Source organism: Lagenorhynchus albirostris, chromosome 3 (assembly GCF_949774975.1).
Source record: "Lagenorhynchus albirostris chromosome 3, mLagAlb1.1, whole genome shotgun sequence".
Taxonomy (NCBI): Eukaryota; Metazoa; Chordata; class Mammalia; order Artiodactyla; family Delphinidae; genus Lagenorhynchus; species Lagenorhynchus albirostris.
The window spans coordinates 77,136,986-77,162,661 of record NC_083097.1 but is presented as its reverse complement, the minus strand read 5'-3'; the positions used below and the strand labels follow the sequence as shown (position 1 = coordinate 77,162,661).

The following is a 25,676-nucleotide window of genomic DNA, read 5'->3' as shown; positions in this document are numbered from 1 at the left end:
ATCTTTCCCCTGCCACTAACTGTCATCCCCCCCTTTTTCCTGGAAATACCGAGCTACCAGCCAACTACACCCAGCCACCTGGGCCCTTTTAAATAATTTTTGGCTGTGAAGTTACAAAATGAGTCATAACAAAACTCATTTTGAAGCCCCTTTTTAGCTGGTGAAACCAGCATTGGTCAATTGTATTTTAGTGCACTTAGCTAGTATGGATTCAGTTACATTAAGGTACTCATCATCATATCCAAGAATAAATATACACACACATACATACACACATGAGTATATATACACATACATGTATATATGTATATGTGTATGCACACACACACTCAAACAACTCCATTCTTCCAGGGGAAAATGCCTTGGTATCATCCTTGATTTCTCTCTTTCTTTCATTCCTCACAGTCAGTATGTCTGTGTGCAAAATATATCCCGATTCCTCCACTTCTCCCCATCTCCTGTTCGAAGCCCTCATCATCTCGCTCCTGAATTTCTGTACATATATGCCACAATGGCAGGGATCTTTGTGGTTTTATTCATTAATGTGTCACAGAAACCTAGAATAGTGCCTGACACAGCAGGCAGTCAGTTAATATTTGTGGAATAAATGAATTAAATGAACAAATTAATCAATCAATGTCACCTTGGATGACATTGACATATGTTGGATATACCAACATTTAGAAGGTTGGTTTCATATTAAAGAGAACCATATTAAGAAAGCCAAAAATTACTCAAGGCAGTTTTTTTCAGTTTCAGTTATATAGCAGCTTGGGTGTATTTGACTTTTAAAAATTAGCACTTTACTCCTGTAAGGCGGTATTGCTTACTTGTAACCAATCAAAATTAGTTTTGAAATGTTGCCATCAATGATGTTATCCCCAAAACAGCCATAAATATAAAAGAATACATTTTGGATGAGAATGCAGTTCAAAGGAATGAGTTTTCTGATAAGACTATATCCTATGGAAGTAACAGAACCAAGAAGTCTCGTTACTGGCCTATACTGTACCCTTTCATCGAGAATTTTTTAATAAGTTCTATTACTGGATTTAAGGAGCTACATGAAGCTTAATAGGAAAAGCTATGCTACTTTACTTTTTTCCTTAATACTATACATCTTGCCAAAGAGGAAGAATGCAAGGAGATAAATGGACTTATTTTGTCCTGAATTATTCATATTAATTGGTACATGGCCTGCATTTTTTGGATAACTGCCGATAGTTCCCTTTGTGCAGATAAATTTAGCATTTTGCACTACTCTCAGTAAAGCCTCTATCATGTGGAAATTTCAGATGTTTATGATATATGTGGGATCTTCTCCACTCCCTGTCATTCCTTGTCAATAGGAATATTTATCTCTTACTGATTTCTCTAATACTTAAACTTGATCAATTGCCAGTGAAAGATACCCTCCCCTCCCCTCCCTAGTCCCCCACCTCCACCACAGCATTGGTTTCTACATCTGGACTGATCCAAGAGGGTTTTTTTTCCTTCCCTAAACCCATAATGTTAGGCCTAAACTCATAACCGCAGCTCTAGTTTGAAAAATAGGACTTGTGGCTTTCAGGTTGAGATTTCTATTTTCTGTTCTGATTCTAGGTTTATTCTGTCCCTAAACTCTGGAACCTGAACAGTACATGCAAATATCAATACATTTCTCTAGCTAAGCCGAATTTTCTAGATTATTAAGAAATTACAGGATTTTATTTTTCAGAAATTACAGATTAAAAGTCAGGAAAGGATTTGAGAACAATGGAGAATTCTAATGTTTAAGTGTTTGTAGCACTTTTTGTATCCAAACTAAGATATATAGTTTATCTATAGTAAAATAATAGATATTTTAGTCAAATAATATTAAGAGACAGGCTGGCCTCCTAAGATACTATAGGAATGGAAGAAGTGGGTTTTGAGGTCATAAAAATTGGGAAACCGCTATTCAGTATGAAAGAACCTACAGCAAAGTAAATGCTTTTGTTTAAGCTGGCATTTCCCAAACTTATTTGAGGATAGAACCCCTTTTTAATATAAGGAAACTTTTCAACATGCTTTATATTGGTGGAAAAAAAGCAGACACTTCAGTTCTAGTCCTGTCTGAGACTTTAATCACCATTTTTACTCATTCAGCAAGTACATATGGAGTGACTATGCCACACACTATTCAAGATGCTGGCAATACAGGGAACAAACCAGACAAAAGCCTCTGTCCTTCTAAGGATTATATTCTAGCCAGAAGAGAAAGACAACAAACAAAATCTGTAAGTAGTGCAGGTACTAAGTGTTTTAGACAAACATGGAGCCAGGGTCAGGAGGTCAGGAGTACAGGGGTTACAATTTTATATAGAGACGTAACCTTGAGCAAGTCACTTAACTTCTCTCTGTTTCAAATCTGTAAAATGAAGACATTCAGCTAGATGATCTCAAAGGCCCTGCCAGCAGGTCTGCTTTAAGGACCGAGAGTTGTCATGTCAAACTCTGTGGTATTGCTGGGTCATGAACATCCATTGAGCATTTGCAGTCACCTTAGTAGAAAAGGCTGGATATTAGAACTTATAGAATTGCTGTCAAATAAAAGCTTATGGAAGTTTAAATCATTTGTAATACCCACAAAAGAACAAAGTGTTTATATTAAATGAGGGAAAAAAAAACTTGATGGTCCTATTTTTTTTACATCTTTATTGGAGTATAATTGCTTTACAATGGTGTGTTAGTTTCTGCTTTATAACAAAATGAATCAGTTATACATATACATATGTTCCCATATCTCTTCCCTCTTGCGTCTCCCTCCCTCCCTCCCACCCTCTATCCTACCCCTCCAGGCGGTCACAAAGCACCGAGCTGATCTCCCTGTGCTATGCGGCTGCTTCCCACTAGCTATCTACCTTACATTTGGTAGTGTATATATGTCCATGCCTCTCTCTCGCTTTGTCACAGCTTACCCTTCCCCCTCCCCATATCCTCAAGTCCATTCTCTAGTAGGTCTGTGTCTTTATTCCTGTCTTACCCCTAGGTTCTTCATGACATTTTTTTTTCCTTAAATTCCATATGTATGTGTTAGCATACGGTATTTGTCTTTCTCTTTCTGACTTACTTCACTCTGTATGACAGACTCTAGGTCTATCCACCTCATTACAAATAGCTCAATTTCGTATCTTTTTATGGCTGAGTAATATTCCATTGTATATATGTGCCACATCTTCTTTATCCATTCATCCGATGATGGACATTTAGGTTGTTTCCATCTCCTGGCTATTGTAAATAGAGCTGCAATGAACATTTTGGTACATGACTCTTTTTGAATTATGGTTTTCTCAGGGTATATGCCCAGTAGTGGGATTGCTGGGTCATATGGTAGTTCTATTTGTAGTTTTTTAAGGAAACTCCATACTGTTCTCCATAGTGGCTGTACCAATTCACATTCCCACTAGCAGTGCAAGAGTGTTCCCTTTTCTCCACACCCTCTCCAGCATTTATTGTTTGTAGATTTTTTGATGATGGCCATTCTGACCGGTGTGAGATGATATCTCATTGTAGTTTTGATTTGCATTTCTCTAATGATTAATGATGTTGAGCATTCTTTCATGTGTTTGTTGGCAGTCTGTATATTTTCTTTGGAGAAATGTCTATTTAGGTCTTCTGCCCATTTCTGGATTGGGTTGTTTGTTTTTTTGTTATTGAGCTGCATGAGCTGCTTGTAAATTTTGGAGATTAATCCTTTGTCAGTTGCAAATATTTTCTCCCATTCTGAGGGTTATCTTTTGGTCTTGTTTATGGATTCCTTTGCTGTGCAAAAGCTTTGAAGTTTCATTTGGTCCCATTTGTTTATTTTTGTTTTTATTTCCGTTTCTCTAGGAGGTGGGTCAAAAAGGATCTTGCTGTGATTTATGTCATAGAGTGTTCTGCCTATGTTTTCCTCTAAGAGTTTGATAGTTTCTGGCCTTACATTTAGGTCTTTAATCCATTTTGAGCTTATTTTTGTGTATGGTGTTAGGGTGTGATCTAATCTCATACTTTTACATGTACCTGTCCAGTTTTCCCAGCACCACTTATTGAAGAGGCTGTCCTTTCTCCACTGTACATTCCTGCCTCCTTTATCAAAGATAAGGTGACCGTATGTGCATGGGTTTATCTCTGGGCTTTCTATCCTGTTCCATTGATCTTTCTGTTTTTGTGCCAGTACCATACTGTCTTGATTACTGTAGCTTTGTAGTATAGTCTGAAGTCAGGGAGCCTGATTCCTCCAGCTCCGTTTTTCGTTCTCAAGATTGCTTTGGCTATTTGGGGTCTTTTGTGTTTCCATACAGATTGTGAAATTTTTTGTTCTAGTTCTGTGAAAAATGCCAGTGGTAGTTTGATAGGGATTGCATTGAATCTGTAGATTGCTTTGGGTAGTAGAGTCATTTTCACAATGTTGATTCTTCCAATCCAAGAACATGGTGTATCTCTCCATCTATTTGTATCATCTTTAATTTCTTTCATCAGTTTCTTATAATTTTCTGCATACAGGTCTTTTGTCTCCTTCAGTAGGTTTATTCCTAGATATTTTATTCTTTTGTTGCAGTGGTAAATGGGAGTGTTTTCTTGATTTCACTTTCAGATTTTTCATCATTAGTGTATAGGAATGCCAGAGATTTCTGTGCATTAATTTTGTATCCTGCTACTTTACCAAATTCATTGATTAGCTCTAGTAGTTTTCTGGTAGCATCTTTAGGATTCTCTGTGCATAGTATCATGTCGTCTGCAAACAGTGACAGCTTTACTTCTTCTTTTCCGATTTGGATTCCTTTTCTTCTCTGATTGCTGTGGCTAAAACTTCCAAAACTATGTTGAATAAGAGTGGTGAGAGTGGGCAACCTTGTCTTCCTGATCTTAGTGGAAATGCTTTCAGTTTTTCACCATTGAGGACGATGTTGGCTGTGGGTTTGTCATATATGGCCTTTATTATGTTGAGGAAAGTTCCCTCTATGCCTACTTTCTGCAGGGTTTTTATCATAAATGGGTGTTGAATTTTGTCGAAAGCTTTCTCTGCTTGATGGTCCTATTTTTAATCTAGTGTGTACCTCAGTCCAGTGGAGCAACCTCTGCAGTAAAAGTACCAGTGGCTTTTAAGCAGATGTTAGCATGCCTCTGTGAGTAATTTGCAGCAGTGTGCACACTGCACTTCTGTCCTATATCCTTACGTAAATAGGAGGTCTGTGACTTGATATTGAAATGACCTTTCAGGAAGGATCCCAGTGCCACATGCCTGAACTTGTGTCTCAGAATAATTAGAAGCTTTGACTTACACATCTTGGTATACAGTGTTTATGTTAATTATAAATGTCTGAAAGTTTCCTGAAACTTTGTCTTCGTAGCTTTTTATCAAAGACAGACTGGAGTTTGGGAGGAGGGTTGTGGATTGTGGTCCTAAGCCTTTGAGTTTCAGGCTCTCATATTTGGAATGAAAATTAAAATCTACATTTCGAGTTGCCCAGAACATGGTAGTATATTTTTATATTTTTCATTGTGAATAGGAAACTGTTTAGAATCATAGTCTTTGATACTTTTAAAATAATATTTCATTCTTAAGATATTTAGCTAAAAGAATTTCCAGTAGACCATGGGTTGCTAAATATAAAGGTATTCCCACTGACTTATAGGAAAAGCTCAAAATATTATAATTAAAATTGAGAAGTTCCTATCGTACAAAGGGATGCTCCTCCACGATTGTTTCTAAATCAGACCTCAGAATTTCTTTTCCCATGGTGATTAGTCCTGTCTCCAGAAGCTGATCCTGTGCCCGCCAGTAACAGTCATTTCATTTTAACTCCCTCTCTTCATATTCCATATTCAAAGGCCAGTTTATAAGAAAATGCTTCGTAACCATTCTGGAAGAAACGATTGACTCCTATTTCACTATCTAGACAAGCTGTGGAATAGGTTCCTGTATATTAGAGAGAGGAGCAATAAGTATCCACAAGTTCCTCTGAAAGTCTAGTCTCTGAAGTGGGGACTCTGATCCCACTTTAGCTCTGACCCTCAGCAGTCCTACAGGCTTTGGTCCACTCAGAGGTCCCCATAGTTTAGTTCTGAAGCCCCCACTCCTTCACCCCTCCTGCCTGCCCTAATTGTCATACACAACCTGCTCTTTCCATTAAGGCTTTGCCCAAGGAGCCAAACTGTTAGGCCAGCTATAAACATGAGTACTTTTTGTACATACATTTCATTCTGAAGAGTATATTCAGATATTAATGCAAATAAAATTTGTATCTAATTTATACCATCTCCTTCAGGAAATTAGATATACTAAATCTATAGACCGTATAATTTAAGCTTTTGAAATTTTAAAGATATGAAGATTGCTAGGCAACATCTTGCTCTCAGATCTTTTACAGGAAAAGCCTGAGATTAGGTCAGGCTGTACCATCTGCATTGCTGTTGATCTGAAAACCACAGAGGAAAGGAGATGTAGAAACTTAGTTGTGGCAACTCAGAACTTCATGTTCTCATCATTCCTTAACCTCCAACCCCACCCCAGCTCCTCAGCTGGAGAAAAATACCATGATATGCATCAAGATTCACCTTTGGGTTCCATGATGAACATAATTTTCCCTGATGCCTGCTCCTGCCCCTATCTGCTCACTGCTCACGTACACACCACAGAGTGGGACAGTGGGTTGGAGAGACTTCTGAGAAGTCCTGCTGTCATTCTCCATGCTATTACCTCTTTTTTTCTTAAACGGGTACTTTTATTTCTTTAAAGATACCATTTCCCCCTCCACTTCTTCATTAATTTTCAGAAGTCAATAAAGTCAGAATTCCCTGACTTCTTTTCTACCTCTAGCTCTAATCCATAGTTTCTTAACTTTGGGCCTTACTGACATCTTAGACTGGGTAACTCTTTGTTGTGGGACTGTCCTGTGTACTGTAAAGTGTTGGGCACTGTCTCTGGCCTCCAGTAGACGCCAGTAGCACCCTCCCACACCACATGTCCCCGGGGGGCAAAACTGCCCCTTGTTGAAAACTGCTGTTCTAATCTATGTGGGATACAAACTTTCAAACACTTCAGTGGGTATATAGCATGGGTTGTGTATTTTTTTAAATTTTGTTTCTGTATGATCTGATTCTTTCCTGTTCTGTTCATTATGATATTTTTTAAATGACTATAGCTTTTTTCTATTCAAGATTCTTTTAAAGAATAAGAATATGAAAGTATTCTATGCCCACCATCAGGCCAAACCCTAATGCTTTGAGTGGTGTGCACAGTAATTAATTCATACAAGGTATTTTTGTTATTAAATCCTCCAAATTTACTCAAAGACATTCTGCGTGTGTGTGTTTAAAAATGAAAAAAATGTATAGGAAGATAATTTTTCACCTTTAGAAGTATAAATATTACTTAAGAGGAATCACAATTTAGATGATAAGAAAGGAAAAATCTACATTTAAATATTATAAAGGTTCGTTAAGAACTTTCCTGAATAAAATGCTCTGTTTAGTAGATGTCTGAGCTTAAGGACTCCAGTAATTAAGTTAAAAGTTTTCAGTGAAAGAATACCGAACATTTGTAGAATTTGAGTACAGACTCTAGTCACTCCTGCAAAATACAAAAAAACTATATGCTTCTACTCTTTTAAAATACAACTTAGAATCTCCCAAAACGGACAGTCTTTCATACTCTGATACGTAAAGTGCTCCTGCATTCCCAGACCTGAGCCGCACAGGAAGGAAGACCTTAGGCCTAAACTGAAGCCAGAGCCTGGCCTGGAGATGAGCCTACAACCACTGTGGAAAATCTCCCCAACCAGGTTCTGCAGATCTACAGGGACAGTTGAGGGGGAAGGTGAATGGAAGTTAAGTCAGTCATGGCTGAGGAAGGGATGTCATTCAAGTGTTCACACCTACATTACCTGTCTACCTCCTGTCCTAGACCTTAAGGAAGCTTTGGGCTACCGGGCACATCCCTTCTCTGACAGCAGAGCCCTGCTATTATTAGGAAAACAAAAGCAGACGTCAGTGAATGCTGTTACACCAGCCTGTGGACAGACTTGCTGTTCCCTTGCATCTCACACAAGCATTCCTTTGGCTCCTGCTCTGCTCCCTCTCTATAGGATTAAGAAGTAAAACGTTCCATTTCATTTCACCAGTGTGTGTTTGCTGACTAGGTGTTCAGTTTGCATGCCCAATAAGACAGCCTGATGAATACTTACAGAGTAAATTAAGACTTGTTCACAAAGTTCCAGCATTTTAGAACTAGGGGAAATTTGGGGAAATAAAAGAGTAACTTTAGGGCCCCCCAGAGATATAATTTATAGAGTGGATAATTAATGTAGAAGCTTGTTACTCTAGCAATTAGAACTAATTTAAAAAGGGAGTCAAAGATAGTTTAAATTCATGAGTGATGGAGGATCTATGGAGTATTATCTAATATTCAACATTTTTGGTGAAATTTAGGCTCTCGAACTCTACATGGGTCTTCTGAATGAATCTCCTTTGAAAAGATGTTTACCTTTGACTTCTTTCTTTTTTCTTCTCCTTGTTCGTTCATTCCTTCAACAAACATTTATTGCATGTCTGCTATGTACCAGACACTGCAAATTGTCTCCCTTCTTAGCTTTCTTCACTCTTTTAGGGGGAGGGGTGTGGGATGGAGTTGGTGGCTTTAAATTATTTTCTGTAGATAAAACATTAGGAGTCTTTTTAGAGTGAGCAAATCAGAGTTGCAGGATGTCCTCAGGGCCAAGTAGAGTTCATACACGCTTATGCTTACTAGCATATTCATGAGTGATATATATGTGTGTGTGTGTGTGTATATATATATATATATATATATATATATATATATATATATCTGGCAGCCAGTTAGCTCTGAGTCTTAATCTTCCATTGATGTAAAGGGCAGATTTGGAGGAGACAAAAGAGAATTAGAAAACACTTTCTCCCTCCTTGCTTGTCTACTGAATTGCCAAGACCATGTATTTGGAGGCTGGAGAGCAGGAAGTCATATTTTACTTTCTTTCCAATGCATCCTATTCATAATTATCATCTAACACCATGGTGGCCCCTGTAGACCCAAGGGAAGAAAGGTCTTGGGAGCTGGGAAGAGTGGAGCAGTTGAAAGACAGAAGTTTCCAGCTCATTTATTCACAAATGTTTATTAAGCTCCTCCTATGTGCCAGGAAAATGTACCCAGTACAGGGGTTCAGTAATCGAGAGCAACCCTGTCCCTTCACTTCTGGGGCTTCCCATCTAGCAGAGAAACCAGACCTTGAGCAAGAGCATAGGAAACATCCTCCTGTTCCACAGTGTTGCCTGGGGCTCAGCCTTGGAGTGCCCTGCAGAATAATCTCTGTAGGCTGCTGACCTTGTTCTGTAAACATGAGGATGAGTACAAGAATCATAGGGCAGGGAGAAGCACCCAGCTGCGTTTTGGTGTGAATGTAATTATAGTAGTCACCTTATGCTGCTAGTTATTCTTCAAAAATATTGCTCCAAGAAGTAAGAATTAAAATGAAATGCGTATGTAATAAGACAGCAAAAGATTGGGATATGGACTCTATCTCAAGACCATCTAAATATCTAGAAGCTATTTAGCAGCGGGTCATGTAGCCAAAGGCAGAACCTGTGTATCTCAAAAGAGGAAGAGCTTTTTAGCGAGTTCACTAATAACTCTTCATGTGAACTGTAACCGTTTTCTAGTTTGAAAAGAAGGGGGTTCCTCTTATAAACTAATTACTGAGCCGATATGATTACTGACACTTTAGGATAGAAAATGGAAATAAGAACGTGGTGAGTTAAAGCATGCTTGTCAGATTCCTTGAATGATTTGGTAATATAAATGCTATAAATTTAGATGCTCAAGAGGGCTTCGGTAAAAAATGAATGTCGCTTGAAAAACAGTTAAGTCAGTCATCAGATCATTCTATAGCAAATTTATAATTTGAAGTGTTTCTCTCTTTGTCCCCCTTTTAGCTTGTCAAAATCCCTAAAAATGATCCCCCCAACGAAGTGCATACCTTTAACTTCTATTTGTCAAATGTGGGTAAAGACAACCCTCAAGGCAGCTTTGACTGCATCCAGCAAACCTTCTCCAGGTAAGTGCGTTCCAAGGTATGCTGAAGGGAAAATGATTTTTCTTTGAGGGTTTTCTTTTTTAATTCTACAATAAAATACATGGTAGTCATTCCGTAAATATTTACTGACTTGAATGGTAGGGCTTATTTATTTATTTGAGAAATATTGAGCACATACTATGTGCTAGAAATTATATTTGTCACTGTAGGATACAATCACAAAAATTTTAAGATTTTTGCCCTTGAGGAATTTTTAAGGTATAGATTTTATACCTATAAAACATGGTTTATTTTGTTTATTTTAATTAAAGACAAGTTTGAGGGGTTTTTAAATTTTTATTCACTGAATATAAATAAGAGTGTTTATAGTATCCTCAGGACTCACACTCATAGATAAAGGAGGAAAATATACGTGTGTCTTATATATCCCCTTCCTCCTTCGCTGTGCAAGGCTTGTTTTAAGATAGGTTTTTAAAAATCTTTATTCTGCAGCAGAATGGAAACTAGAAATTAACCCCAGTATAGCAGTCATTTCTGATTTTCAGGGGAAAAAAGGAGGGAGGAAGACAAAAATACACACCCATAGCCCAGGGTACCCACTGGAACCCTTATCTACTTAGGTCCTCTGTAAACACTAAGCTACTTGTTACACTCTTCTTTGCTGTGGTTGTTTCTGATTAAAGAACGGCCCCTCATGGGAGTTTGTTCTGCCTGTGGATAAAGACAAGGCCTTAGAGCCCCCAACCTCCCGAGAAACACTGACATTGGCCGAAAGTTCCCCAAGGCCCCCAGGGCCATCCATCCCTATCTCTCCTCTGTGTCGTACTTGAAACTTTAAGTGTTTGCTGTGTGTGGGAGAAAGGAAGGGAAAGTTGTGTTCCAAGTAAGCAGGGAAGGCAGAGATACAAAATAAGACACTTCACTGAGAGAGGTCTAAATTTCTTCTCCCATTTAAGGCGACTAAATAACTTTTTGCTTTATCTTAATCTGCCATTTTCCCTGAGTATATGTTAATTTTGCTTTCTAAAAATTGCCTTCCCCCAAACTTACATTTTTTGGTATAAATTGCATGAGTTTTAGACTCTGTAGACTTTTCTGCACTGTCCACAGTGATAGCCACTGGCCACATGGGGCTATTTACATTTCAGTTGATAAAAATGAAATAAAATTTAGTTCTTCACTCATACTAACTACATATTATAGGCTAAATAACCACATGGCTAGTGGTTCTCATAGTGGACAGCACAAACACAGAACATTTTAAATTGCAGAAATTTCTGTGGGACAGCATTGTAATAGATCATAGAATCACCAAGTACAAGGGTCCTCGGTGATTGTGTGGTTCCACCCCTTCACTTCACAGGTTGCATAGGTGGTTGGTTAGTGACTGGGCTGAATGAGAACTGAGTTCTAACTCCTACTTCAGTGTTCTTTACATACCACAGGGCACACCGATTTCTAATAGTGCCATTACCTGTAACACTTGTCTTAAGAGAATTATTTTAGTACAGTGAGAACATTTTGACATCAAACTGAACTATGTCCCATTAGGAATTTCATTAAGGAACTTAATTCCCTCTTCAAAACCAGGCCTATCATAGGTAATATGGTTTCTCCGTTACATCACAGATACCCTGTGTGTTTATTTCTACCTTGTTTGGAGAAAGATTTAAGGTCACTTTATAAAACTATACATGATGTGCCAACAGAAAAGAAACAATTATTGTGAGAACATTGTCATAAAGACATTCGTATGATCCAAGTGTGGTATGAATATAAATTGAAATTTGCCATCATAAAAACAAAAGCACTCAGAGTTCCAGTTTTTATCCTGGCAAGAAAACCTTTTTATAATCTGGCTCCACCTTTTCTATTCAGTTTGATTTTTTATTTTCCATATATCTTGTCTCTCCTACAGTTGTGCAAGCTCCTTAAGGGCAGGGGCTTTCTTACACTCATTTTCCAGTCTTACAGTGTTGGCTGAGCTCCATAAATAGATGTTCAAAAAATATATATCAACTAGTCTCCTTTCTTATCTTTCTTTTTAAATCTCCTTGGGCCTCGCTTTTCTCATATGTAAGATGGTGGAAATCCCACACTCAAAAATTCCTTGAATCTGCCCATTCACAGGCCTAGTGAAAATACATAATACAGCTCTGTAAATAATGCATACTCAAGTATAGGAAACAGTGAGCTAGGCTAGAGAAGGACTGTAGGAACATTTATGCACATATGTCAAAGTATTTAAACTTTTAAGGTAACTAAGTTCAAAAGGGATGAGTGGAGAATTCTGGAGAGTACCTTCTTGCCCACAGGGTTTATAGCTGTATTTTGTTTTCATGTAAAGATCTGTTTCTTGACCTTGGATGGTGAAAACTGTATCTTCATTGTGATTGGCAATAGGTTCAGCTTATTCTCACTATGTAAATTACTTAGTAAATCATAAGGGGAGATGTTGAAATTCAAACTTCCTGCCACCAGACCTTCACACTGCAGACTTTTCTCTACTGCAGTCTTTTCTTCCTACTCATCCTCCCTCCCTACCCCTTCCTTTCTCTCCTTTCACTGGATTTTTCAGCTCAAGTAGTCCTCATTAAAAAAGACAATAAAAACAAAAACTGGGCTTCCCTGGTGGCGCAGTGGTTGAGGGTCCACCTGCCGATGCAGGGGACACGGGTTCGTGCCCCGGTCCGGGAAGATCCCACGTGCCACGGAGCGGCTGGGCCCATGAGCCATGGCCCCTGAGCCTGTGCGTCCAGAGCCTGTGCTCCGCAACAGGAGAGGCCACAACAGTGAGAGGCCCGCATACCGCAAAAACAAAAACCAAAAAAAACCCAAACCCGCCTCCCTTATACTCACTTCTGAACCCGAAGTCTGGCTTCAGTCCCCGCCATTCCACTGAAATATGCCTCTCGAAGAGAGCCTTTACCTCCTTGCCCATGAACCCAGGGGATGCTTATTGGTTCCTTATTATTCTGGACTTGTTGCCAACATTTCACACTGTGGACCACTCTCTGATTCTTGAAGTATTCTATTCCCATGGCTTCCATGACACACTGCTCTTCTAATTTCCCTCTACCTCTTTGGTCTCCTGTGGTCTTTTTATCTTCCTATTGATTATTTTAAATATTAGTGTTATTCACAGTCCATTCCCTCCTGAGACTGACTGCTCCTTACTTCTTCAAAGTCACCAACCAGGTCCAACACTGAATTCATTTTCTCTCTCCCATCCGTACTCCGGTGTCTCACATGGCAGCTCCACACACCTAGTAACTTGGGCACAGTCTTTAACGACCACCCACCCAACCCCCACCCCCGACCCCTGGCCATGGCTAATCTCTGACCAAATCCTGTCAATGCTGCCTCCTCACTATCTCTGGAATCTGTTTACTGTTCTGCATTCACACTGCCCTACCCTGGTTCAAGCCATTGCTTCTTGTCTGTAATCGTTCAGTAGCCTCTTAACTGGTCTGCTTTCACAAGAGTGCCCCCTTCCTTCCAATCTGTTCTTCATCCAGATTGATTTTTCTACGGAATAAATAAGACTATTTTCAGTCTCTGTTATTCTTGGGGAAAAGTCCAAAATTTATACTATGACCTCCAAAGCCCTGTGTGATGCACTTCTTATACCCTCTTTTCATCCTCACCTCTAATTGTTCTTGCCAGCTCCCTTTGGTCAAGCTGAAAACCTCCTCCGTGTTCCTCTGGGCCTGCACACATTGGTTATCCCTTTAGAACACTTTTGTCCTTCCCCCTTGTCTAGTTATCCCTCTAGATCAGCTCAATCACCACTTCCTCTAGGAAGCCTTTGCCTTGCCCACAAGTCCAGGTGAAGTACCTTCCTGGGGGTTCCCTGTTCCCTGTCACTTGTCACACTGCATCATAATTTCCAGTATGCTCATCCTTGTCGCCCATTAGACAGAGAGCTCCTTGAAGGAGGGACCACATCTGTCAGTCCTTGTCACAGCCCAGGTACCTCACACATTGCCAGGCACACAGTCTCTCTGCCCAATAAATATTTATGAGAAGAACGAACTGATTTTTTTAAAATAGCATTTGTACAGACAGTTATTAGCAACTTACAAAAATTTTATCAACCCTTATTTCTTAGCATCATAACAAAGCTACTTCCAATTAAGTTAAGAAATAGAATATCAGAGCTGTAGTGACATTTTCATTACTTCTACATTCTAGTCTGTTTTAAGGCCATAATAATTTCTTTTTAAAATACTAGCATAACTGTTATCATAATCCCCTAATATTAGCATAATACTTTGAATACAGAGCCGTCTTCCTGGCCAGTGTTAATATTCGTGATTGTGTAAATAAAAGGTTTCTTTTTTTAATATTTCTGCAAAAATCTCCTGTCCAGTATTTTTCAGTATTTGCTATATCAAAAGATCATCTTATAGAGATTTAACAATGGTAAATATAAAGTTACAATTTTTTAGGGTATTTGGGTGAATAGTAATAAATTAAACTATGATATTTGGCAGTACTTTAGCCTTAAACTTAATATCTTATTAAAAATAAAAGGCATTATTATGGTGGGTCTGTTTCATCTAGTCAGTTCTAAAGCATACATATTATGGTTCCATTAAAAGTAAACTTTTAACATTTCTCACATCAGTGGTAGATAATTCTTTTAAAAATGACAGTAGAACTACAGTGCCCATCAAGACTCTGGTCTTCATTCCAAGTACTGATTCTTTTTTTTTTTTTTTTTTTTCAACATTTCATGGATTTGGTCTCTGAGATCTCATTTCACCCATTCTATCCAGAATATGGAAAAAAAAAATGTGATATCAAATGAAGAGGAGAAACTTAAAAATTTTTAAGTAAGCTTTACATTTTAAAATGACTAATATTAGTTATTTTGAATTGCAAAGTTATTATTAAAGCTGCTGGTTTTAGGATTATACAATTTCTGCTTGCCTTTATTATGCAAAATGTGGGACATATCTAACAAGGCACCATCTTACCTGACAGCTCTGGAGCATCCCAGCTCAATTGCCTGGGATTTATACAAGATAAAATTACAGTGTGTGCAACAAATGACTCGTATCAGATGACACGAGAAAGAATGACCCAGGCAGAGGAGGAATCCCGCAACCGAAGCACAAAAGTTATCAAACCTGGTGGACCATATGTAGGTTTGTATAGATACCTTTCTCCTTCTTGCTGATTGATTGGAATCATTCAAGATCACTCTAGGTAAATATTGGTAATATTACTTAATGAAAACACAGAAATTAGTTTTCAGAACACTTTGAAAAACATGGTCAAAAGTCATTTATTCTCTTCATACTGCTGATAAATTGAAGAGATTGAAAAGTTTTATTTCTTTCATAAATCCCAGATCCTCTACTGGCCATTTGTTATTACTTTACAATCCTGGGATCTGCTCAAGTTACTTTATTATGTGAGATTGTGATAGTGGTACTGTTGTGTTTTCTTTGTCACTGGATGATGTAATTTCAGTGGTGGACAGTATAGTTCTTATTTTGTACTTCTGGAGAGTTATTTTTATAGTAAAATCTATTAGTAGAACTTATGAGTTTTCTATTAGCAGAATTTCAAAGGATCTTTGCACAACAAGGAGTTTTTATTGCAAAAGTATTAAAACGTGCTTATAGCAAAGCATTAGGGTGATGCCTCTTTGGTACCTCAGTTGTGATGTCATCTCAATTATGGATCCTCATCCTCATCTCTCCATTAATTAAGAACCTGCCCTACCCCCATCACCTTTATCATCAGCTCACTCAAATATCCATCAAATCGAGGGGAATTAAGACCAGACCCGCAAGTTGAGTCTCTCCTTTACGAGCAGTGACCCTGACAGTTTTAAAGAGTTAATTCACAGTGACTATTAACAGTAATAGAGTCACGCAGAGTGAAGATGAGCTCTATGAGGCCTCGGTCAGTTTAATAACACAAGTCACTGGATAGTAAATGATGAAAGGATATTAATTTGAAAATGTAAATGCTAACAAAAAGTCTCTTGAATAACCAGATCCCTTAATCAACATCTTTCCATGGTTTGGTATAATTCTACTTCTGTATTTTCCCATTGCTGACCCAGCTACAATACATTCAGCTTTGAGAAGCTCCACTAGTATCTTTAATAAGTATTTCTTTGGAACAGAGCCAGTGCTCCTGGGACTTGGTGCTTAGCTTAGATACATTTAGTTTGGTTTAACAACAATTCATGGCTTCCCCAGGTATCTGTACCCACGGGGCCCAGTTTCTGCCCAGTAACTTACTAGCAGTGAGATTTTTCATCTTCTCTTTCCTGCTGAATGAGGTAACAACTTCCAACCTCCTTTCTTTCTTTCTTTATTCTCATAGGTAACTTAATTAACTTTAGTAGGCTAAATCTCAAATTGTTTTAAAAATGTACAAGATCTGCTGCTCTTAAATTTAAGTGCACGCTATGAATTTGCCGTCCCTGTTGCTTTGAGAGTGTTTTTTAAGTCCAATACTACCAATTTATAAACAGTAAGACAAATTGGTATGTTTGACAAAGGAATAGAAGACTCCAGCAATCAAAATGATTCTTTTTTCTTCCCAATATAACTATCTGAAAACCTTCACCTTGATTTACTCCAAAGCTTGAAAATTAGCAATGATCACTGTACTTTTCCATTGAAAGATCCTTGGGCGTCCCCTATGTCCATGTGTTTTTGTTTGTTTTGATAGGGTCGGTACAGTTCATTCCCAGCTTACACAAGAGACTTTTCAACACCCAGAATTACACAGGCCATACATGCCCTGATGGTATGGGAATTTTGGAACTTGCAGGGTTTCGTATAGGCACTACAGATAATTTATATACATTTTTTAGAGTGACCACATAGAATTTGAGGTTATCTAAATTTAAATCTGAACCAGATTACATCTATGCCATTTTAAGAAGAGCACACATATGTTCCCCCCCTGCAGAGCCCCACAGTGACCTCTGCCAGACAAGTGCTCTGTTTAACCTTCTCCTCTGTGCTGTGTCCTCTGTGCCCTGGGCTACTCACCATCACAGCAGTGTTCTTCTCTGGTCTTAAATCTTGTCATTAACCTCCTCAGCCCTTTATTCTCTAGGTCAAGTAACCCCAGCTCCTTTTAACTTTCCTTAATATGGCCTGTATCCCGAGCCTTTAATTATTTTTATTGCTCTCCTCTGGACTGCCTCCAGTTCTTCACCTCAGAATTCCAAACTGCACACACTACTCCTAAGAAAAGACTAATCAATTCTGAATACAGTAGAGCAAAAGACTAGTATCTGGATTGGCTTTTCTGGTGTTTCTTTTTGATTTTTTTACTCTTCCTTGTTATGGCATGTTTTGATCTTTTTCTTCTAACTGTATCCATTGCCAGGCCTTTACCATGTTTCTTTCCTTCCAGGCAGTTTGTATCCTCCTGCTTTTTTCAGTATCTCAAAACTGACCCATTTAGTTCTTTAAAACGCTAGTCAGTCACCCTTCAATACTAATATTACTCAGCACTTCCTGAGTGCTTGCGATGCACAAGGCACTGGTTAGCACTTCACATGTAGTTATTCATCTAAATCTCACAATCACCTCATGAGCTGGGTTATGACTGCCTCTCCATTTTACATATCAAGTTGTTGGTATCAGCAAATAGCAAATGATAAGAGTTTGGCCTCATTAACAAGTTATGTTTCTTTCATAAGACAACAGGAGATACCTCTTTAGTTCTTAATTGAATATATCATATAAAATGATACCAAAAGCTGACCTCTGCCAGCTTAGAAGCCTTTGCAGAGCAAGGTTTCTTTTAATAGTGTCAGCCCGAGTAGAGGACAAATAGGAATAATGTTGGTCTCACTGTGGGGGGTATGGTGGCATCATCCAGTCCTCTGATAGTTGAATTAGGGCACAAGCCCAGTTTAAGGAAGGGAAGGCTGTGCTCTTAGGGGTCAGCTTGCCTAGGCAACCAGGAATGTGAGCTTCTGTGACCTTCTAGTGGGCTTGGGGTGGGGAATGGGGGAAGGCCTGTTTTGCCTGGAGAGGAGCACAGGAGAAGCTTTAACCTAGAAAACATTGTTATTATTTCTTCAGTAATATTTCCAGTTCTAGTTATGCCATTGATATCAATGATGAGCATTGTTGTGTTGTTATAATCCTTCCCCATTGTTTAAAAAAAAGAAAAAAGAAACTTATCACTTCTAGTTTACCAGTATCTTAAGTCTGCTCACTGACTCCTATCTAAATTCTGGAAATTTATTGAATTGTAAATTTTGGTTATTTTATATACCTAATATCTATTTAGGTATATAAAATAACCCAAACAACCTGATTTCTAGGATCCTTTTTCCAGTTTTCCCAACTTTTCCCCCCATCCTCCTTATTTTTGATGTTAGTACATGTTTGAGTGACCTTGGACAAATCAATTAACATCTGGAGACCTTAATTTTCTCAAATATTAAAATAAGGGGTTTGGGGCTTCCCCGGTGGCACAGTGGTTAAGAATCCACCTGCCAAGGCAGGGGATACAGGTTCGAGCCCTGGTCCGGGAAGATCCCACATGCCGCGGAGCAACTAAGCCCGTGCGCCACAACTACTAAAGCCCGTGCACCTAGAGTCCTTGCTCCGCAACAAGAGAAGTCACCGCAATGAGAAGCCGGCACCACAACGAAGAGTAGCCCCCGGTCACCACAACTAGAGAAAGCCTGCCTGCAACAACGAAGCCCCAACGCAGCCATAAATAAATAAATAAATAAACTTATAAAAAAATAAAAAATAAATAAGGGGTTTTGCACTTAGATAACATCTAAGGTCCTTTGTAGTTCTAGCAGTCTATGACTTGTTTATATATATTTTGATAGTAAACCTTTTGAAGAAGTGATCTCAAATGCTAAGTAGTGGAGATGGATTTCATTGCAGTGGATTATGTATTTAACCATGACAGAGTCACACCACTGTCAAGGTCCTGCCAGTGTTTTTAAAACCTTGGGTCAGTGTTGCCAGGGTTTTTAGTTAGGTTCCACAGAACAGAAAAACAGCTGCAGAAGACGGTTGCCGTCCCTGCTCTCTTTCTGATTGTCTGTTTTAACACCTTCCTTTCAGATTGTTTACTCAGAGTCATTAGACGGAGGGCTAAGTACTTTTACCATCTCATATTAAATGGAGAAGCTAGCAGTGGACTCCTTGTTATGAAACAAAACGGTTCAGATGTAGTCCCAGATTACCCAACTCTGTCCGACCCGCTGCTGCTGTTTATATAAGGAGCCCAGGGAATTGATTAGCAGTTGGGTCTGGGAAGAGAATTAGGTTCTCCCACAGGCTTTATTAAAAGGGCTTTTCTGAAGCAAATGTAAAAAATAAAAATAAAACCTTTCTTCTGCCCACTTTGAACCACATTTTCCTGCTCTTTTTTTGCTTTAGCATCTCAATTCTGTAACTGCTTAGAGTACTAATGTTTTCTTCATTTATAGCCTTTCTTACCTTAAATCAGAGGACTCCTTCCTGGTTGAATAGGCACAAATTGATGGGGAGGCAGGGAGCAAGTGATCTTTGTGCAAAACTCTGTGGCCCAGTGTGGCTGGATTCTTCTTTCATCATTTGAAAGAAATGGGTTACCCTACAACTTGCTGTTTAAAATGAGGTAAAGGTGAAGTGAGTGTTTTGTGGGTAGGAGATTCATGGACCAATGATAGCCTAGCATTAGGCCCCAGGTGAGACTCCAATGCTGTCACATCCCTGTCCAGATTCTAATTTCTTGTTAGCCATCATACTTTGACCCCTTTTAAGGGCAAAGTGAACCTTCCTTATTTGGTAGCCCTATGTCTACTTTGGGAGGGTGGGGTAAACTCAGGAGACCTAGGGGCTTTCCTGAGACTGTGGACCAGAGGTTGGTGAGACCTACAGAAGAGGTAGGGCAGCCTGCAACACAGTGATAGTCCTGTTTTTGTTTTTATTTGTATTTGCCTTCCTTGCTGGCCTGAATTCATTCTAAATGACCAGTCATGGTGTATGTGAGTTTAGTTAAAAACCATTCTCTGCTCATCCCGCTCCCTAGAGACGAGTGTGGGAGAGGGATCCATAGTCAGCTTGGTTTGGGGAAGTAGAAGTTAAACAGGTTTCAAGGGGGAGGGGAGTGTGGAATTGATAGCGTTTCCTAAACTTGTCTGACCTAACTCTATTCTTTCTTTCTTTCCAAAAATTCCTATTGAAATTTCAAGGAAGTAGTACTGTTTGCTAACACTATTGCAACTGAGAAGTGGTGGGTTGGAAGGTTTGCAATTGCCACTTTAGAAATTTCATTGTGTCTTCAGGCTCTGGCAGAAATACAGCACAGGCCACCTTGATTCTGCTCCTCTGCTGTCTTCTTGTTCACTTGCTGTCATTCACTTTGACACTTTGCTGGTCATTTCACTTTGCAAGTCATCAAAATCTAGGTCTGCTGATAGACAAAGCAGCCATAGCACTGCCTACAGGAAGCTTGCAGCCTAACATGAAGCAAGGGCAGACATTAGGCATTTGTTCATAAAACCTTTCCAACAAAGAAGTACAAGTAGGAAAACTTGGGTATTAATCGCAGAACCTTCCAAATGCTAAGTCAGCACTCTACTATTTGAGCTTATCCCATTGAAATCCTCAGTTTTCTCATCTGTGAAATAGGACCAAGGCCTACCTCATCAGGTTACTTTATGAGACTTTATATGTGTAAAGCTCTTAGCACGGTGTCCCTCCCCCATCCCATAATTGGTGCAAGGTAGATATTAGTTCCCTGCACATCTGACATTGATCTAACTATCTCTGAATTAAGAAAAATACAGAAAACAGATCTAAATCTATCTCCAAATCTCTAATTGTACCTTAATTTAATAGCTTTTCTTACCACTGGGCAGTGACCCTTTAATGTTGAGTTCCTTTGTTGTGCAGTATTTTGATCTGATATTTACAATTGGTTACGTCCAGATAGTAAAGAAATATAAGAGCCAGTGAGACCTTTCTTTCTCCTTTAGGTAGGATTGTATCAAACAAACAGCCCCTCTGGCCAGGCCTTGGGAACCCAGCATGGACAGAACTACTATTCAGTAAAGCTCCTGCCCCATTAAACTGTTTTCACCCAAGCCAACAGCGCTTTAGAGACTGCTTTTACTTATCCATTGTTTCTAATTGCTAGTATTGTCCCTAATGCAGTTGTTCCACCTTGTATGTCATTACCAATTCTTCCCCCTCTTTAACCAATGGGCATAGAGTTGGAAGCTTTAGTAGTGATGTATGAGATTTCACCTCAGAAATCATAAAGCGAGGGTCTAATACAGTTTCATTCTAATCTCTCTTTCTTCAGCAAGGAATGGTTACCAGGTATTGTCAGTGACCAGCCATGTACTGTTGGCTTCACACATCCATATAGTATTCAGGTCACTACAGCCCACAGTATTTTCTAGAAATAGCCACTTGCCAAACACTTGTCATTGTTAAGTTTGAGCAGAAAGTGTGTTAATTATGTGAATGGCACTGGCCTGTGCAGAAATGGTGTGAATGCCTGCTTTTAGCACTTTCCATTCCTCTAACTCACCTTGTAGTCTCAGCACCACAGAGGAGAGATCTGCTTGTCTGGCCCTCTTAGACTGTGTGGTTGGTTGGTTGGTTGATTGGTTTTGTTTTTGCTTTTTGACTCCTAGAGTATGTTATATCTGTTGAAAAGGAATATCACTCATGAATGCCCTGGTGAATGTTGACCCCAAATTATGCCTGACTCTCCTCTTTGTGGCTTCTGAATCTGTGAGATTAAGCTAATGACTGAGCTCAGCCAACAGTGTGTCCTTAGTGAGATAGACAGGTATTTTTCACATTTCACATATTCGTTGTACTCCTATCTGCCAACGAAATGACATACAATATGTAGGTTTAAGTTCTGTAAGTAGCACAGGTGAGTATGGAGATTACTTTATTTCCACTTAACATCAAATGCCTACAACCTTAAAATTTCCAGTGTGTTGCTATGGTGTGTGTCACTAATTATTATCCATGTGTATAGCTAAGTGGCCAAAATAGTTTTATAATACATATTTATTCCAATAAGTGCTTCTGTCAGAAAGTTCTGAATCTACATTTTAGCCCATTTATTCAGAATGCTTTCTGTTTGCATATCTTTTTAAAGTGAAAACTGAAATATGAAGTCTTTATTCCTTCCAGAATGAAGAGGTACCTAAATCAGAGTTGTGGAAATTGAGATGCTCATTATATTATCACCCGCAAATGTGTAACAATGTCATTTCTACTGGACTTTAGGGAAAAGAGTGCAAATTCGGAAAGCACCTCAAGCTGTTTCAGATGCAGTGCCTGAGAGGAAAAGATCAACCCCCATGAACCCTGCAAATACCATTCGAAAGACACATAGCAGCAGCAGTGTTTCCCAGCGGCCATATCGGGACAGGGTGATTCACTTACTGGCACTGAAGGCCTATAAGAAACCTGAGCTGCTAGCTCGACTGCAGAAAGACGGTGTCAATCAGAAAGACAAGAACTCCCTCGGAGCAATTCTGCAACAGGTGAGGACGGCTGGAGAGAGTTCCTTCTGCTTACCTTCTTGTTGGGGAGTTCATTTAAGAAGGCTTGTTGCCGTTATTGTTGTTATCATTATTACTGAGGTAGAGAAATTTCAGGATCGTTTTGATCAATGGTATATGAATATTAAGTTAAATCATCCTGACTTAAACATTTAATTAAAAACTAATTGAAATGTAGACATTTATACTAGGTTTTATAAGTTAGAGCCTTCTGAATTATCAAGTTTCGAGTCATTATCTTCATTTGGGTTAAACAAACTTTGCCCTGAAATTCCATTAAAAAAAAGTAAATGAAGTTTTGGTTATCTGCTTTTAGTCTTGAATCCGCTAAACTGTTGCCATAATTTTTATTGGTTTATGTAGGTGAAATTATACAATGTGTTTTTATCAGTCTTTGGTCGGTATAAGCTAGACTATTTTTACCTGCTAAATAGTTTTGGATGTGTCTTGCCCTGCATGCTGTTTTCGCCTGTAATACTCTGCCTTTTTCAACCATTGGGTATGCTGAAATCAGTCACCTGTCTTCATTAAAGGATATGAATATGTAAAGTATTAGCACTGATCAGTTACCGTATAATCACAAGCTTAAGTATAAAAATAAGTAATTTTGTTAAAATCAACAGTTCATCAGACTGTAGCTTCCTGTATTTTTTAGAACGACTTTGTGTCATAAATGTTGATTAGTATTCAAGTCCACCAGAAATGGAAGTCTGCTTTCTTTATTTTTTTCTAAAGCAGTAACATTTCCAAAGTTGTTCTTAAATTTTGTCATTAAAAAATAAAATAAAATAAACCTGCAGGTTTTCATGTATTATTCAAAGAATAACATTTTTAAGTCCTTTTCATCTGTTTTCTCTTATATTCAAGACATGATACCAAATGTCATGAAAGAGTAAAACCATAATCTCCAGTTCTGGGTTAACCAATCCCCAAGGTATCTTTGGCAATTTCAGGGATCTTATTAAGTCATTTGAGCACTATTTGGAAACACTTAATTTAAACCCATGTGTCACATAGCAGTTTTAAGAGCTCAAGAGACAGGATGAAAGAATGAATGAGGATGAGGGTATAGGTGTGTGTGTGTGTGTGTTCAGTTTTTTATTTGGGGAAGGGGGGAGGTTCAGGTTATAAGTCAAAATATTTGGTGACTGAATCTCCAGAAAGGTTGTAAATTACCTCCTAGGTTAGAGGATGAGAGGGCAAAATGATGGCAGAGGCAGTTCACCCAGAGGCTGCTACTGATGTATGTCAGTAGTCATGTGATCATGAATATGTGTATAGATATAATTTTTAAATGTAGGTATACTTAATTCCTGAGCAAGTGGGATATGAGTATCATTACTATTGTTTATTTGATAGAATCTAGAGCATAGTCTCATCCTAGCTCCATATTAGAATCCCTTAGAGAACTTTTTTAAAATGCCAGTTCCTGGATTTCGCCCCAGACCAACTAAATGGAGCAACTGAATGGATATTGAGCCATTGACTGAGATGGGGAGGGATGGAAAAGGAACAAGAGTATGCAGAGGAATCAGGAATCCTGTCTTACATACATACTATTTGGACGATGTCTATTAGACATATCCAAATGGAGATGGATATTCAGTAGGTAGTTATATATATATATAAGAGTCTGGTGTCCAGAGGACAGTTGAAGCTAGAGTTATAACTTAGGAGCTAGCAGAATATAGATTGTAAGATGGTTGTATTTATTCCACTTCGAGAAATCTGGTTGTATCTCATGTTAATTTATTTGCAAATTTGAATTTTAAGATAAACCTATCATTTTCTACTGTATATCAACATTAATGTTAGTATTCAGCTGAGCTGTGGGAAAAGCATAAACTATCATATTATATTTTATAGTACTTTTAGAAGACACAGAAAGAAGTGAAGTTATTAAAAAAGGACCATTCCAGTAGGGAATGAAAAGAATATCTTTCTGCCAGCATTGAAAATGACTCGTGGTTCGGCCCCTGAATCCATACATTCATGTTGTTAATGGAGCCTGAGCCTGGATACACAAAGAACCGTAGTTAAGGGATAAGAAAAGATTACACTTGCAAATAATAACAGTAATGTGGGGGTTATTTTCGTTTCTGTTTCCGTTTATTGGTTTGGGGGAATTTCAAGGACTTTGAAAGAGTGGTTCTTCAGGAGAACTGGCAGCTATAACGAGCAAGCTTAGCAAGCCAAGAAGATGACAGACAAGATTATCAGAATTGATACTGTTTATGGAGATAATTTCTGTTGATTACTGGATAGGAAAGTTTGTAAACCAACATATGGGCACTGTTTGGTTTCTACTTAATACAAGTGATCAAGGACTTGTAACTCAAAAGTAATGGAATTAATAGCCAGAAATAAATAATGAAGATGTTAAGAAAACTGTTTTGGATTCCTTTGACTAGAAAAAAAAATGATTAAAAGAAAAAATCTTCCTCCACTTTTTGCATAATGTAGGATTACTATTTAACAAATGCAGTGGCCATCCAGGAAAAAAATATTTAACTATGTATATAAAGTTTCATTTAATTCCCCAAATGAAGTCAAAAAGCATTTATTGAGATCTGGCATATGCAAAGCTAGCAGTCCCTTGGAGCCATTTGATATAGTTATTTTCAGTATAAATCCAAAAGGTTGCCTGTTTTAGGTTAAGAAATAGCAAAAAGAACTAATGCTCTCTTTTCACACCATGTACCAGGTAGCCAATCTGAATCCTAAGGACCTCTCATACACCTTAAAGGATTATGTTTTTAAAGAGCTCCAAAGAGATTGGCCTGGATATAATGAAATAGACAGACGGTCATTAGAGTCAGTGCTCTCGAGGTACGTTCTTATTTTTTTTTCCTTTAAAAATTATGCAAATAAGTAATTATTATAGTCATTGTTATTTTAGTATTGAGATGGGAAAAACGAAGCAAGGGTAGGCTTTCTATCATGAACATTTGAAAATTGTCCCCCTAACTGGAACATGTGTGTCCTTTCCAGAAAACTAAATCCATCTCAGAATGCTGCCAGCACCAGCCGTTCAGAATCTCCTGTATGTTCTAGTAGAGACGCTGCATCTTCTCCTCAGGTATTGCATA

The 25,676-nt window shown here is 38.5% G+C and overlaps 1 protein-coding gene across 10 annotated transcripts in view; it reads left to right on the top strand.

Annotated features, from left to right (window-relative positions):
- The window catches only part of ELL2 (elongation factor for RNA polymerase II 2), a 134,734-nt gene that overhangs the window by 36,043 nt on the left and 73,015 nt on the right, over positions 1-25,676 (top strand). For 7 of the 10 annotated variants that reach the window (XR_009539537.1, XR_009539538.1, XR_009539536.1 and 4 more), the window contains exons 3-7: positions 9,952-10,073; positions 15,042-15,205; positions 22,310-22,569; positions 25,292-25,416; positions 25,579-25,666. Coding sequence is in view for 5 of the 10 variants with exons in the window: in XM_060143293.1 (XP_059999276.1) it covers positions 9,952-10,073; positions 15,042-15,205; positions 22,310-22,569; positions 25,292-25,416; positions 25,579-25,666 (759 nt within the window). In the remaining 5 variants the exon portion in view is untranslated. Of the gene's footprint in view, positions 1-9,951; positions 10,074-14,539; positions 14,891-15,041; positions 15,206-22,309; positions 22,570-25,291; positions 25,417-25,578; positions 25,667-25,676 lie in introns of those variants that run through there. The other 3 variants (XM_060143296.1, XM_060143297.1, XM_060143295.1) reach the window with 2 other exon arrangements.